Genomic DNA, 16,015 nt, shown 5'->3' on the forward strand with positions numbered 1-16,015 from the left:
TCTTCGTTTTCGGTTCTACAGTAAAAAATGGAATAACTACTTAAAAACTCTACCTGTTTTGTAAAGTTTTTTTTTATCCCCCTCCCACCCCCGGTATTACAACCAAGCCCGCGCGAACAACCGAATTCGCGAACAGTTGCATTACACTGTACCAAAAGCTTATCACCTGACAGTACGTGTGCTTTATCTTGTCTGCCTAAAGATATCACTGTAGTTGTTGTTGTTGTTGTTGTTGCTGCTGCTGGCTAGAGTACGTACTTCCATAAAGTATTAAATCAAGCATTTCCGCATATTCAACCTTTCCCACACCCACCTACCACCCCCTAAAAAATGTCCATGACACAGTATTGCGTGACGAACAGACGGCTCATTGCAAGATGGGACTGTAAGCTACTGTAAGCGCCGACATCATGCCGTTTAGCGATCAGATGTTATTTTTTTTGTGTACTATTCACGAAGCAAGACTAACAATTGGCTATGCCGTCGAAGAAGATGCAGTGGTGATGAGATGCGCCGAAAGTTGATCACAGATTGGATTTCGACCACTAAATATGTTGACAGTTGGCGCGGTGAATAGGACATACTTACACAAACGAAGCTCAAATTACTACAGATGCTTAGAGCCAGAATCGTGCTTAAGTGGCCTTCGGACCTGCTTTTTACAGCAGATTAAGGTTAGAACATTTCATAATGTTTTTGTGTGTGATTATTTTGGCCCAAAATTGGTTAAGACTTGTGCACGGATTGAAATATTCATGTCGTTCATGTCTGACCCGTTACTTCAAAGTTGACCGCGGAAGGTCAAATATTTGCATATTTAACCGAATTCAAAAAGCTCTCGCGTCGATCCTAATCATTTGCCCCAAAAAAAAAATTTTACAGGGATTGATACACCATTCTGTAGTGTACTAGGAGGAGCAACGCGACGGCTAAAATCAACAACTGCTCGATGGCGGCCATGTGCTCAACTCGCTGGTTTTAATCCCATAATGCAACTCAATACAAATATACGTCACGCATACATTACGCATACATTACATCTTTTCCTCCCTTAGTACAGAAACAGTCCCTTCAAAAAAACTCAACAGATTGTTTCATAATGTCTCAATGTAAACATCAACTGATTGTTCCATAATGTCTCAACGTAAACATCAACTGATTGTTCCATAATGTCTCAATGTCCTTAGAGAATCACAGACTTGTTAACAAATTGAAATCTTAACAATGTTCACACAGTCACGTAATCCTTGAGATACTCTGGAGCTCTCCTAGAACGCTGAGACTTCCTAGACTGTGCCAGCGCTGACATTGGTGGTTCTGCCTGAGGCCCTGGAATATGAACCTCTCCCTCTCTGCAAACTTCCTCAGTGGATGCACTCTCGTCCCCCACTTTTACTTTGGAAAACACACGGTTTTGCTCCGCAGGCGTGGTTGATTCAGGCAAATCATCGTCCTCAATATCAATAGTGGGCACACCATGTCGTTTAAGGAAGTGATCCACATGTCGACGAGCCACCACCCCGCCTTCATACTTGACTGTATACCAGACTTCACGCCAAAAGAAGTTCGCACATTCAACATGGCGCCCGCTGTAGTTGTTATCCGTTCTGTGACTAGAAGGCAATGATGACGTCACGATTTCAAGTGATAATATAAGATAAACCGCGGTGCATCCTGGGATACTATTCGGACTTCCTCTGACTGTATACGATAGTGGGCCGGTTCTACTTTCAATGTGTGCATTCTTCCACTTCAACCCCGGGTTAAAATTCTTTACTAGTACGCTGTCTCCCTCAGCAAACTGTCGTTCTTTTCTTGTGTTGTCGTGCTGTCCCTTCTGTGACAGTTGCTGGGTCTCTACGCGTTGTCTTACATCTGGTCGAATGAGATCCAGACGGGTTCGCAGACGACGGTTGAACAGAAGTTCAGCTGGTGTCACTCCAGTAGTGGTCTGAGGTGTCGATCTATAGGCTAACAAGAACCTGCTAAGCTTGGTGTGCACGGTACCTCCGGATTTGTCCATTTTCTTCATCCCTTCTTTGAATATGCGGACAGACCGCTCTGCCAGGCCATTAGAGGAAGGATGCCGAGGAGCTGTTTTCACATGTAAGATGCCATTCCTAGCCATGAAGTCACCAAATTCTTCACTTGTATGTCCAGAGCCATTGTCCGAGACCACCATTTCAGGTAATCCGTGGGTGGCGAAAACCTGTCGGAGTTTCTCTATAGTAGCTGTCGCACTGGTACTGGATGTTGGGTAGACCTCAATCCACTTGCTGTATGCATCTACCACAATAAGAAACAACTGTCCCTTAAAGGGTCCTGCATGGTCGATGTGTATGCGGGACCAGGGCTTTTCAGGCCATTCCCAAGGATGGAGGGGTGCAGCAGCAGGTGCGGCGCTATGCAGCTGACATACTTCACATGACTTGACCATTTCCTCGATATCTGTGTCTAACCCTGGCCACCATAGGTAGCTGCGTGCCAGGTTCTTCATTCTCACCATTCCGGGGTGAGTAGCATGCAGGTCCTGCAAAAGCTGTCGCTGACCCTGAGCTGGAACAACCACACGGTTCCCCCACAAGATACATCCATTGTGTGTGCTTAATTCATCCCTTCTTACAAAGAATGGCTGCAAACTTCTATCGGGGCATTTATCACCCCAGCCCTGCTGAACTCTTCTAAAAACCTGTTGTAGCACTGGGTCTGAGGCTGTCCACTCTGCAATGTGATCCGCACACACTGGCATACCTTCCAGCCGCTCCAACAACAGTATAGTTTCACCGGGTATGGGTACCTGCACTACTGTGTCGGCCAAAGGTAAACGACTCAGAGAAGCGCTTGGAAATCTTAGACGAAAAAATTAACTCTTGTACGGACGATGCTCACTTAGAGTCTGCCCTCAAGGAACACGAATATTTACAAAACGAACTTCGACGTAGTTACGATAAACGGGCAGAAAGCGCAATCTTTAGATCAAAAGTTCGCTGGACCGAGGAAGGAGAGAAACCGACAAAATACTTCCTAAATATGGAAAGGAAGAATTATAATAAGAAAGTTATAACAGAGTTCCAAACATCGGAACTGGATGAAATAAAATCTTTCTACCAAAATCTATACCTCCGCTAATAATGTAACAGATACGGTCTTTCAAGAGTTTATCAGTAAGACACCATTGCAATTTCCAAAATTATCGAGCAAAGAAAACGACCGTATGGAGGGGAAGTTGACTTTCGAATAATGCCAAAATGCTTTAAAATCAATGACAAACGGAAAATCACCTGGTGAAGATGGATTTACGGTCGAGTTTTATAAGGCTTTCTTTGACCTTTTGGGCCAAGATTTTCTCACTAGCATACACGCTGCCTATGACGTCGGTGAGATGTCCATCTCTCAGCGTAGAGGAGTGATAACACTCATTCTCAAAGAAAACACAGAATTGAAAAAGTTATCAAATTGGCGACCAATAACTTTATTAAACGTTGACTATAAAATTGCATCCAAAGCCATTGCTACCAGAATTGAAAAGTTTCTCCCACAGCTTATTAACACAGATCAGACGGGCTTCATGAAAGGCAGGTACATTGGACAAAACATAAGGCGAATAAACGATATTATGGAACAGACCAAACTCCAGAATATTACGGATATTCTTCTATTATTAGATTTTAAGAAAGCTTTTGACACAATAGAATGGTCTTTCATTCAGCAAACTCTTCATCTTTTCAACTTCGGTACTTCTTTAAAGCAGTGGGTTAAAACCTTGTATACTAAAGCTGAAAGCTCAGTCTTACACAATGGTTTTACAACTGAGTTCTTTCAGCTGTTTAGGGGTGTGAGACAGGGGTGTCCTCTTTCTCCCTACTTGTTTATAATGGGGGCTGAAGTATTAGCGGTTAGAATTAGAGAGGAACGCTCTCTAGAAGGGATTAAACTTTTTTCGAAGAGAACACAGGGTCGGCCAATTTGCAGACGATACCTCATTATTTTTAAGCAACTTAACTTCAGTTGAAACCTCACTTAAATTAGTAGACGATTTTGGTAATATTTCGGGACTTAAACTAAATGTGGAAAAGACAAAAGCAATATGGTTAGGTCCTCAAAGGTTCAATGAGTACAAGCCTTTTGGTCTCATGTGGACTAAGGAACCTGTTAAAGTACTAGGGACGTTTATCTCTTACAACGAGAAAGAGAACCAAAAGAAAAACGTAGAGGCAAAAATTGACAATATGTCTACCAAACTAGGCATCTGGGGAGCTCGGAACCTCTCTTTACTCGGGAAATGTTTAATAGTAAAATGCTTAGGTATTCCGCATCTGGTTTATTCTGCTTCGACATCAATAATTCCGAAATGTTATATTCCTACCATTAAAAATCATATTTTCAGCTTTATCTGGAACAAAAAAACAGGACAAAATTAAAAGAGATGTCTTGTATCAGGACTATGCAAACGGAGGCCTACGTGCTCCAAAATAAAATGTCGACGTCCTATTCAAATCTTTAAATTTGGTATGGATTTCCAGACTCCTGACAAGAGACCAAAGTTTCCCGGAAGCTTGGAAAACCATCCCAATCTATTTTTTTGGCAAGTATGGTGGCCTCCAATTCTTCCTTCGTTGCAATTATGATAACAGCGTCTTAGAAAACTATGATATTCTACTATTCTGCAAAAACATGTTAGCATATTTCCTAGAGTTGAAGAACCTCTATGAACCAACAGTGAATCTGCTCTGATCCTGTTCAACAACAAAGATATCCTAATAGATAGAAAACCAATCTATTACCCAAAATGGATGGAAAACGGGATATCTACAATACAAGATATTTTGGACAATAACGGGAAAGTTTTATCTTTTCAAGCATTCCAAGAGAAATATAACGTTAAATGCAATTTTTTAAACTATTTACAAGTACTTTCTGCGATTCCTGACTTTTTGCTTGAGAAAGCACGAGCTCAACCGATTTTTGACGTGAGGAATAGCCTCAACAATACTTTTTCAGTTTTCCGCTTCGGTTATATTAGACATTGCCAAATTGAAATGCAAGGATTACTACTGGCTTTTTATAAACGCCTCCATAATTGAACCATCCGGAACAAAGAAGTGGGAAAAAGATCTTAATCTGCAAGTGTTTAATTGGGAGAAGGTTTTCTCACGAATAAGCAAAATTTGTAAGGACAGCAAGTTAAGAGAATTTTATTATAAATTAATCCACCGAATGATCGTCACCAAAAAAGAGCTGCATATATACTTTTATTCCTTTAATTTCTTATTTCCTTTATTTCCTGTATTTTTGTTTTGTGTGTGTGTCGATTTACTGTAAATGTTTGTATTTCATTCAATAAAAAAAAAAAATCCAATAAAATCGACTTACCTATCCTCTTCTATGTAAATCCTGTGTTTCTATGCCGTTTGGGGGCGTTTTGAAGCGATTCCAGGGGGTTTTAGGTTCGCTGGTTTCCTCTCTATATATAGAGAGGAAACCAGCGAACCTAAAACCCCCTGGAATCGCTTCAAAACGCCCCCAAACGGCATAGAAACACAGGATTTACATAGAAGACGAAAGGTTAGTCGATTTTATTGGATATTTACCCTTTATTTTGAATTGTTTTTACGATCGTTATATTCCCATACAAATCCTTATAATAACGTTATTACGCAATGGCATATGTAGTCTACATGTTGACGGCTCCTTTAGGAGCTTGGGCTACCTGTGGCGCGAGGAATGTTTCGAAAGATAATTTTCTGTCTTGCTTGTTTTTCTCGCGTTTCGTTCAGCTCGCACAGGGAACACCGCCGCGCGCGCCACTTCATTTAGATCCAACTGAAACGACCACAACACCCAGTCGATTTACAATTTAAGAAAATTAAATGTCCATCAATTGCAGGTTTAAGAATTAACGAAAAATGCTACCAGCGATCATGAACATTTTAAATTTACTGTTCAACAATCGATACAATTTGAGATAAGGGACCCAGCTCGCACACGCGCAGTGCAGGGTGCGTACGGACTTGTCACGTGACAACTAAATTTTTTTCAGCTGAATGGGTTTACCAAATTCTGGTATGATCACCTTACCATGATTTTGAAGAAGCATTAGATCAAGATAAGCCTCCTTATACTCCTGCTCATCGATATACACAGACACCTCAACGTCTTCCCCACTCGCCAGCTCTTTGATTTCTTCATTGACAAGGAATTCTTGAAGGCGATTCTGCAATGTTCCACTTTTGTAGATCTCCCATAACCCCTTCAAAGCTGAGGATGTCTCTGCTTGAACTGTGAAGCACAAAGATCCCTCACTGATCTCAACCAGTTTAGAGTACGAAACCAAAATCACCTTGTTAAAGACTTCCACGAATTCCTCAAGACTGGTGCAGCTACGTAGAGCCATTCCACTGGAAACCACCAGAAGACCACCAGCGATCGTCCGTATGTTACAAACCATCTTAACAGCTGCTGAAACGAGACAATAGGTAAGTGTAGCTGAAAATAGCCGTATTTTCTCGTTTAAACGCCCCCGGCGTTTATTTCAAACTTGGCCCGATAGAGCCGGCGTTTATTTGATTCCAAGAGTTTGTTCAAGCCCTATGTTTCTCAGAAATGATTCTTATTCATTATTTTTGACAGCAATATATTTAGACATTACTTTCAAAGCATGTTAAACCTTTAATAATTGTTTAAGGGGTTTATTTTCAAATACAGCTTGGAGACCCGGCGTTTATTCGGGGCCCGGCGTTTAATCGAGAAAATACGGTACTTTGATAATTAATTCTGTGGTACGTTTGAGCACTTAAAGTAAAACGGGAATTCCCTTTTGAGTCTTAGGGTGAATGAATAATTATCTGAAGGATTGGAAAACCAGAGGGGGTTTGGAGAATCAAAGCCAGGATATTAGGGGAAGGTAGGTAAGATTAAGTCTGTGTCAAGCCAAGTGGCCCATACCACTGCAGCTTATCCCAATTTATGTAATGTTTAATAAATGAGCACCAGTGTTTTATTATATATATAGCGAGAATTTTAAGCAATAAACCTTGCAAATAGAATTCTATATTTGCTATATTTTCACATGTGAAAAAAGCGATACGTCCAATCAGCTTCGCGTATAGCTTTCTTCACATGTGAAAAATATAACCAATCAGCATCTAGACTAGTACGACTAAACCAATCACAGCGCAAGAATTTAAATGGTTTCCAACGAGGTTGAGAAAGCGAGCGGCAAGTTTGCTCTCGACGGGACTCTGTAAAGTGCGGATACGGACGGCGGATGCGGACGGCGGATGGCGGACGGCGGACGGCGGACGACGGACGGCGGATGGCAAAAAAAAAAAAAAAATCAAAAAATAAAATAAAATTCAAAAAAATAAAAAAATAAAAAATAATTAAAATTATTTTTTCTCAAAGGCTTCTTCTGATTGGTTCACAGCGCGGGCAAGGTTCTCCTATCTTTTCCCACAGGCCACGGTAACGCTTTCGTGAGTTTCATTTCGCGGCGAGACGAACGAACCCATGACAGTTTTGCTCTCCAAAATCGATGTAGTTGCTCACAAACCGATTTTTGAAAGGGAAAATAAGCAGTGGAATTGAAGGCCTTGAAGTCCTCCAAAAGGCGAGTATTCATTCTCCATATTGACAAAGTGAAGTTATAGTTTTATGACCGTGGTTTGTCAATCGTTGTTTGTGTATTCGCACTGATTTCACGCCATTGCGGTTAACTGCAAGTCGGCGCTTTACAGACTCGATTTATCCTTTCAAACGCCTTGCTTCTCTGCTACTTTTCTCCAAACTCGAATACTACTTATCGCCATTCAAGAAAATGAGATGCTTTATTTAAAAACAGTCAAATTAATTCTCGGAATATTGTGCCTTGTGCAGGCGACCGAAGTACATAAGCTTATTTCAGCTTCATTCAAGTTTCCCTTTGCAAACTATTTATCAAAACAAAATACTGTGGAAATCAACATTGACGTTTTTGACTCGTTAAATACAAATCCCAGCCTGCAAATAAATATATATACTACCATTTTAATTTTTGGAGCGACCGTGAAAGGCAAACTTTTTTTTTGCGTTTTCTCACGTGTAAAACATTCAAGTTTGTCTAGACAAACTGTCGCGTTTTACAAGTAAACCATTCAACGTGGGTGTCGGTAAAACGCCGACTCGGGTCGGGGCCGGGGCCGAGGTTGGGGTTAATTTTTTAATTTTTTTTTTTTAAATTGACTGATTCACTGAAAAATTCACAGAAAAAAATTATATAAAGTTTATATTAGCGTGTGGGTCATTTCGAGTCGAAAAAAAGAGCATTTTCTTCACAAATTCGGCACAAATCTTGATCCTTATAAGATCAAGAGTATAAAAGAAGAAATTTGTGGTCTAACAGGCGACAGCTTGGCGGATAGAATTCTCTGCCGACTTCTTTCTGAGCGCTATCTCCTCGCCAACACAGCATAAACTTTTCTTAGGTTAAAATCTTATTGCCCATGCGTTTGTGTAGCAAGAGAAAATTAATTCAGGTTTATACCGTTAAAATAAAGCCGCCTTTCGTATCCAAAAAAATATTTATAAGGAAGCAGAATTGTTTTGTTTAGACAGCGAAGCTCGCATTAACATGTCTCGCAATCTTTAAGTTTCTAAATTCTGTTATTGTTTTAAATATAAGTGGAGGTATCTAGCCATTTCTCCAATTTGCGTGACCGAAATGGCACAATATTCCGAGAATTAATTTGACTGTTTTTAAATAAAGCATCTCATTTTCTTGAATGGCGATAAGTAGTATTCGAGTTTGGAGAAAAGTAGCAGAGAAGCAAGGCGTTTGAAAGGATAAATCGAGTCTGTAAAGCGCCGACTTGCAGTATACCGCAATGGCGTGAAATCAGTGCGAATACACAAACAACGATTGACAAACCACGGTCATAAAACTATAACTTCACTTTGTCAATATGGAGAATGAATACTCGCCTTTTGGAGAACTTCAAGGCCTTCAATTCCACTGCTTATTTTCCCTTTCAAAAATCGGTTTGTGAGCAACTACATCGATTTTGGAGAGCAAAACTGTCATGGGTTCGTTCGTCTCGCCGCGAAATGAAACTCACGAAAGCGTTACCGTGGCCTGTGGGAAAAGATAGGAGAACCTTGCCCGCACTGTGAACCAATCAGAAGAAGCCTTTGAGAAAAAATAATTTTAATTATTTTTTATTTTTTTATTTTTTTGAATTTTATTTTATTTTTTGATTTTTTTTTTTTTTGCCATCCGCCGTCCGTCGTCCGCCGTCCGCCGTCCGCCATCCGCCGTCCGTATCCGCACTTTACAGAGTCCCGCTCTCGACGGCAGTTTATGCTTTGAAAACATAGCTACATGTTTTGTTTCTTTACAAAACTTTGCCTTTTAAGAACTTAATGGAAATGCAAGCCAACAGAAACACGCTAAGCAAAACCTAAAGAATACAGCAGTGATAAAAATCACTCTTCAAAGGCGAAGTGTCGATAAGTGAAAGCGAGTTGAAGACAAGACTTTCATCGGAACTAACAACACATCCAAGGACTTTCTAAGAGTATTCAGGAACTCTTGGGATCGTCTTGGTAAAGTAAATTGTATTTTTTAATTGGATTTACGTCGTAATTATAGTTTAATTAACCGACTCCTTGTGTTGTCACAATTTGTTCAAAATTCGCCAGTTGATTCGCCAGTAGTTTATTCGCTTGTGGCGAAGTTTCCTCGATGCGATACGAAGTTTATAAATGTAACGCGGTGTGTTTATTTAAATAAAGTTCTTGCTAGGAGAGTTTGTCGCCAGTAATTTTTCTTTCATATTATTGAAATAGCGAATTCGCTTGTAAAGCTATGTGCATTTGCAGCTTTGTTTTCTCGCGCCGTTTAACTGTTGTATGCTAAAGGTTATAAACTGGAAAAATCGGCGTAAAGTGCTCAATGGTTGAATTCTCGTTATATATATAATAAACAAATTACAGCAAAGAAAGTGCTTTGTACGGATTTTTATTCACTCGTTGCAAAACTTTGGAAAACTCACTCGTTCGCTACGCTCACTCGTTCGTTTCCCAAAATTTTGCAACTCGTGAATATAAATCCGTACGGCGCACTTTCTATGAAGTAATCTATATTTATCAAGTTTAAAACACGAGGCGCAGTCGAGTGTTTTAGTCTTGATAAAACACGAACTGCGAATTTATTGAACGGCTTAAAAAACTTCTGATGTAGATCAACTCATTCTTGCACTTATATATTTAGATTTGGGGTTATTTTGGCCAAGAAAATTGGACGTAAAGTTTAGTCGTGTTTTTATCAGATATAAAGACACTCATTAAACATTAATTTCCTTTGTATTTTCTTTATGAATTATTAATGAGTTATTTAAGTAGTATTAAGTGACTGAGAGTATTTCTACCCCCCCCCCCCCCCCCCCCTCCTGGATGGGATGCTAGTCCATCCCAGAGTAACCTTTCCCCAAATCATTATTTCTACATTCATACACCTGGGTGGCGAGGGTGCACTATGAGAGTAAAGTGTCTTGTCCAAGAACACAACACAAATGATAGGCCACTGTGTTTCATAGGATAAGGAATGAAGGTGTCTTGAGTTCAGAGATACTCCTACAATCTTGGACAAAACTGTTGAAACACTTAGCAAATTTCCACTTATTTAGCCAACAGAGTTCAGTTTTGCAACCCCCTCCCCCCCCCATTTCAATGTTGGTAATACTTTAGTGTTTTTAAAACAAAGCCTGTCGAGCCGCAAACCACAAGAAACAACATTGAGTAGGGGGGAGGGGGATAAGATATTTTAACCCGCTCGCAAGTCGAGTCATTTGCGAAAAATGCGTGAAATGCGCATGTGTCAACTAGTTTTGTCCAAGATTGTAGCAATCTCGTTCCCAGAGTCCACGTTCCCCTTGACCAGCGGTCGGAAAACGAGGGACTCTGGGATAGAGTGTTTCCGTGACAGGATTCTTGTCCTTCCGGTAAAACTGCGCAAGCGTAAGGGTCTTTGACAAGATGGCGTCTGCCTTGGAGAGTTTATTTCACGAAGCTATCGAGTTTTCGTTAGAAAAACTAGGTAGACCCGAGCTTGAATTGAAGAAGAAACCGTATGATGCCATACGAGCAACAGGACGTGCTAGCTGTGTTGCCAACTGGATTTGGAAAATCGCTAACACGTCAAACGCTACCAGCGATATTTGACTTCGTTCGACGGCTGTGAGCCTGAAAATCAAGATGCTGTTGTGCTAGTTGCGTCTACTCTAAGCTCAACCAACTGAAAAAGTTAAAAGCCTTTCTTAAAGTCTGCATCCTGCAGAGTACCGAAGAAGATGAAGATGAACAGAAAATAACCATTCTTACTGAAAAAAATTGTTAAATTATGTAGTTTGATTTTTGCACATCCAGAGGTCTTCGTCGATATAAACAGGAAGGTGGCCAAAATTAAACAAGAAAGTACAAGTTGTGGACGAGGCACACTTGGTTCTGCAATGGTATTGTTACTATTTTTTCGTATTGTATATTTGTATTGTTTTTGTATATTGTTTGTTACATTGTTAAAAACAATATTGATTGCAATGGTAGCAGATTATTTTGTCCAAAAATTTGCCCTGTTCCCCGAAGTTTTGTTGACCCAATGAAATGAACACTGTGAAGAGTAATGTTTGAAAAATGTAATGATATTAAGCGATAAATATACTTGTACACTACAGCACCAGTTTATGACTATATGTCAGCGAATACTTTGGGGTTTGGGGCGACTGTGCGAGGGGGCTGCATAACTTGCATCCATTGCAATACATGTAACTATGTAGGACACTTGGTGACTGCTTTTACAATAAAGAGTTTCGATTGCTTTAATTGTTTATTGTTTTTTATTCTGCAGTTAGTTGATCTATGACAACCTACTACTCACACCAAGGCCACCTGACAAAATGTTGTGCAAATTGATAATTGAAAACCTTGGATGTCAAAAATAGATGTCAACAAATTATCAATGTAAGCAATCTCCACACAACAAAAGCAATAAATTTATGGCCTTTGCGTTTGGTATAACACTTGTACACTATTTGCCAATTTGAAAAGAAATTGCTTGGGTGCCCTTGGTTGGAGTAGTTGCATTGTAACATGTACATACAAGTTACAACATTATACACCAAAAGAGTTGTTTCTGATTTCACTCAATCTCTTTGCTTGACTTGTTTTGTGGAGTAATTATTGTTTCTTCAAAGTAGAGAGTTCTTTTAAGATGTTATGTCTTTTTTTGGGAATTAAAAAAGGTTTTCATAATTACCACTCAAATCAATTAATTTTGGTCAAGAGCTTAAAATTGACTAATAAATTTGTTGTCTATTCCAAGGTCCACATTCAGACCAGCATATGCGAAGATTGGCTTTCTTACAAAATTATTGCCCTCAGTGCCAGTACTTGCACTAACTGGAACTGCCACAAGAGCTTGAATATCAGACACCTTGAGTCTTTTAAATCCAGTTCTCATTGAATGCAACGCAAACAGAGAGAACAATAATTTATTGGAGCCAATTGTTGCTGAGCTAAAATTAGAAAAACTGAATATGCCCCTCACCCTTATTTATGGAAACTTAGAAACCATTTCAGACTGCTTTGTTTTTTTAGCCGATATCATGCACAGTATCCTGTCAGTGAAAAAAAAAAGGAAAAGAAAAGTCCATAAACTGGTGAATGGCACATCAAAGCACCAGGTTCTGTGTGTGACCGTGGCTTTTGGAATTGGAATTGCCTGCAACAACATTCGTAGAATAATTCACATTCACCATTGGGGTACCATATACAATGGAGGGATACTGCCAAGAAGTACAACAGGGGAAGGGGACTACCTAGCGAAAAAAAGGGGGTACTTAAATGAAAATTTGAATTAAAAGGATACCAATCTGGGCATGGCTTAAAAATGTTTATGTCTAGATTTTTTTTTATTTACCGGTACTTGCAATTAAAACACTAAATGAGGTCTTGACAAATAAAAATACTGTTGTTGTTGTTGTTCTGTATTAGGGTGTCAAGCTCCTATTTTTTGGCCTGCTTCCTTTTTTCTCCTATTTTTCATGAAAAATTCCTATTTAACCTTTTATTTTTAGGGTCTTTTACCAAGTGTATAGATCAAAACATTCTAAAATAAATATTTGAGATAAAATTATAATAAAATGAACTTTGATACTGTTTTTAAAAATCTTTCTTGCTGCTTATTTTTTCACATTTTTAACAACTACATGTATTTACCTAAATATTAAACCTTATTCCTTTCCCACTTTTGAAGGGAAATTACAGGGTGCAAAGGAATTAAATTTTCCAGCTTGCCCCAGCCCTAGGTTAGTGGACACTTACTTCTTTGCATGCTGGAAAAGCACCCTGGGGAGGTGTTTGTAAATTAAATGCATTTTGTGAAGTACAGTGACATTCCAAAACTAAGTCAATCTGCTTGACATCCTCTTCAAGTCTGCTTATTTTTGGGGAGGCCCTTTATACAGGGTTGAGGGAAGGGGGCTTACATTCTTAAAGAATATACTGCATCTAAAAGTTTAGTTGCATACAACTCTCTAAGAGCTATCAATAGATATAACCACATGGACTTTTATTTGGGAGGGCTTAATACTACTGGAAGGATTTTTGCTTTTCAGTTTTGGGGCTCCTTTTTGGATTTTTAGGGTCCACAGTAATTTGGCAATTGCTGCAGATAAGTTGATATTGGTAGCTACCAATTTTTTCATATTGGTGGCTCATATGGCAATGCCACAGCATCAGGGCATGCGCTGGAAAAATCCAGTTCTTATTGCCTGTGGCAAGTAAATATTGCTCTTGGGCAAGTAAAAAAGAGCTTTGTTGTCTCAGTGGGCAAGTGAAATAAGCCTCAGCAGTCTTATGATTCAGAGTGATTATAAGAAATAATATTAAAGTGGGGGCAAGCAACAAAAACTGAAATTTTCTGGCCCACTTGGCAAGTGGATTTCAAAACATTTTTCCTGCCCTGTTTATTTGTGTTAATTACATCGAGGATACAAAATATGTCATTCTGTCTGTTAAATATTAAATACAGAAGGGGAGGGGGGGGCTGTTGGGATCTTGGTGGGGTGGGGGAAGGGTACTCAAACATATTTTGTATGCCCCAAGGTCCAAACCCCTACCCTTTCATTAAATATTTTTGACAGAAAACTCATGAAATCCCTTCACTTATATATACCTACAGCATGAAAAAGGTACCCCTTTTGGGTGGAGTCACCGTAGAGTCCCGGGTTGGAATTGTCAAGTGAAAGTTAAAACATGGAGAAAGGGTGAGAATTACTATTTTTTGCCACTGTCTTTCCTATTTTTTGAATGTCATTTGTCACTTGACACCCTGCTGAATTAAACACAAGCAAGGTTTTAAATCTATCATTCTCACCCTAGGCAAAGCAAGGCAACAAGCATCCCATTTTTCCCTTTCATATTCCTCTGGATCTATGCTTTTCCTTTGTTATTATTTTGATATGATAATTGACATGTCTTAATAATAATTTTGTGATACTGATTTTTCTTAATCCAGTTCATATCTTGCTCAAAAAGCAGAATTTTACCAGCAGAATGACTGCTGCCCAAAGTAGTGGACCATGATGGAAACTCAAATTAACCCGAGGCTACCCAATAACTACCCTGAATACATTTTAAGCCCATGACATAAATAGAGGGTGCAATAACAGAAATGATATTATATTTTTGGGTTAAATTTTCTCTTTGGTTGCAAATGTTTCAACCAGTTTGATTTTTTTTTCTTTGCAACAAGGATAATATAATCATTCCTCTGCTGATTAAGTTCAGACTTGCTCATAAGATACTTTGCATTTTCATACTTTAATACCAGTCAAATGACATTAAATCCTGTCTTACTGAGCTTACTCAGTTATCAAACTTGTAAAGAATAAAACTCAACAAATTTACTAACTGCCATGATTTCCATGACAGTTCCCTCAAGAACTGCTGATCTTCATGCATTTTTTTGTTATTCAGCATATTAAACAACAACAGTTCATAAGGGTTAGTAACAATAAACACAACGTCTGGTCAATTTAATAAAGAACAGCTTTATTTAATATAAACTGTGTACAATATAAAGCAAAGTCAGACAATGAAATTTGAAAAGTTCACATCATTTTGCAACTTTACAAACCTCACTATTACGTAGACCAGATTTTGCCGGTTTTAGCACTCCTTTGCTTGGTTGACCAGCGGCTGGAAGAGGCTGCATTGTTTTTGGCAGAATTCTAACCTTGCTACCAACGTGAGACTCCGTCATTTCTTTATGTGCTACACCATTTACACTCGCACGGGTTTGGTTGGATTAAAGCAAACTTTTTGTCTCGTTGCGGATTCACTTTCGATTCCTTCGCGTTTTCCTTGTTTTGCTGCACGTTCCTTTGCTGCAAAAGAACTTTCTTCAATATATTTCCCTCGGTCGTAAGCCTATAAATTTAGCTTGCTGCGATCAGTCGGGTATTACAATTTCTCCAACTATATTCCTTCGTCGCTTTCACTGACACTAAGACCTGTTACGTTCTCTATTACACTTATAACGCTCTCACTTTCGGACTTAAATCCAAACAAATAAATTGGATGGCTAGCGAAGCTGGAATTGCAGCATCTACAAACGTGTTGTCGATCTGTAGGTCGAGGCACAGATTTCACAGGAGTTTTGTCCGCCATATTTTCCCGGTGTTTTGAATTCGACACTAGATCTTCCCTCCCAACGCGGCAAACTCTGAATAATCTGGGAACGAAAATTGTGCTTCTTTTCGACTTCCGGTTCAACTGAGCATGCTCATCTTCTGCCAATGAAATGTCGCTCTCAAACACTCTATCCCAGAGTCCCTCGTTTTCCGACCGCTGGTCAAGGGGAACGTGGACTCTGGGAACGAGATTGAGATTGTAGTTGTTTCATGTTATAGAAATCAGGATAGGCACAGGCCTGATGGGCCACTAGGTTCGAGTGCAGACTTTATTGCAAGTTACTTACCAA

The 16,015-nt window shown here is 39.4% G+C and overlaps 1 protein-coding gene across 5 annotated transcripts in view; it reads right to left on the reverse strand.

Moving 5' to 3' along the window:
• The window catches only part of LOC144630676 (uncharacterized), a 112,262-nt gene that overhangs the window by 70,869 nt on the left and 25,378 nt on the right, over nt 1–16,015 (reverse strand). Inside the window, exon 3 of one of the 5 annotated variants that reach the window (XM_078489046.1) lies at nt 6,079–6,456. The exons of 3 other annotated variants lie outside the window; for them this stretch is intronic. In XM_078489046.1, the coding sequence (XP_078345172.1) occupies nt 6,079–6,456 (378 nt within the window). Of the gene's footprint in view, nt 1–6,078; nt 6,460–16,015 lie in introns of all 5 variants that reach the window. One more of the 5 variants, XM_078489045.1, reaches the window with a different exon arrangement.

Source organism: Oculina patagonica, chromosome 11 (genome assembly GCF_052425735.1).
Source record: "Oculina patagonica isolate OP01 chromosome 11, crgOcupat, whole genome shotgun sequence".
In the NCBI taxonomy this organism is placed as follows: Eukaryota; Metazoa; Cnidaria; class Anthozoa; order Scleractinia; family Oculinidae; genus Oculina; species Oculina patagonica.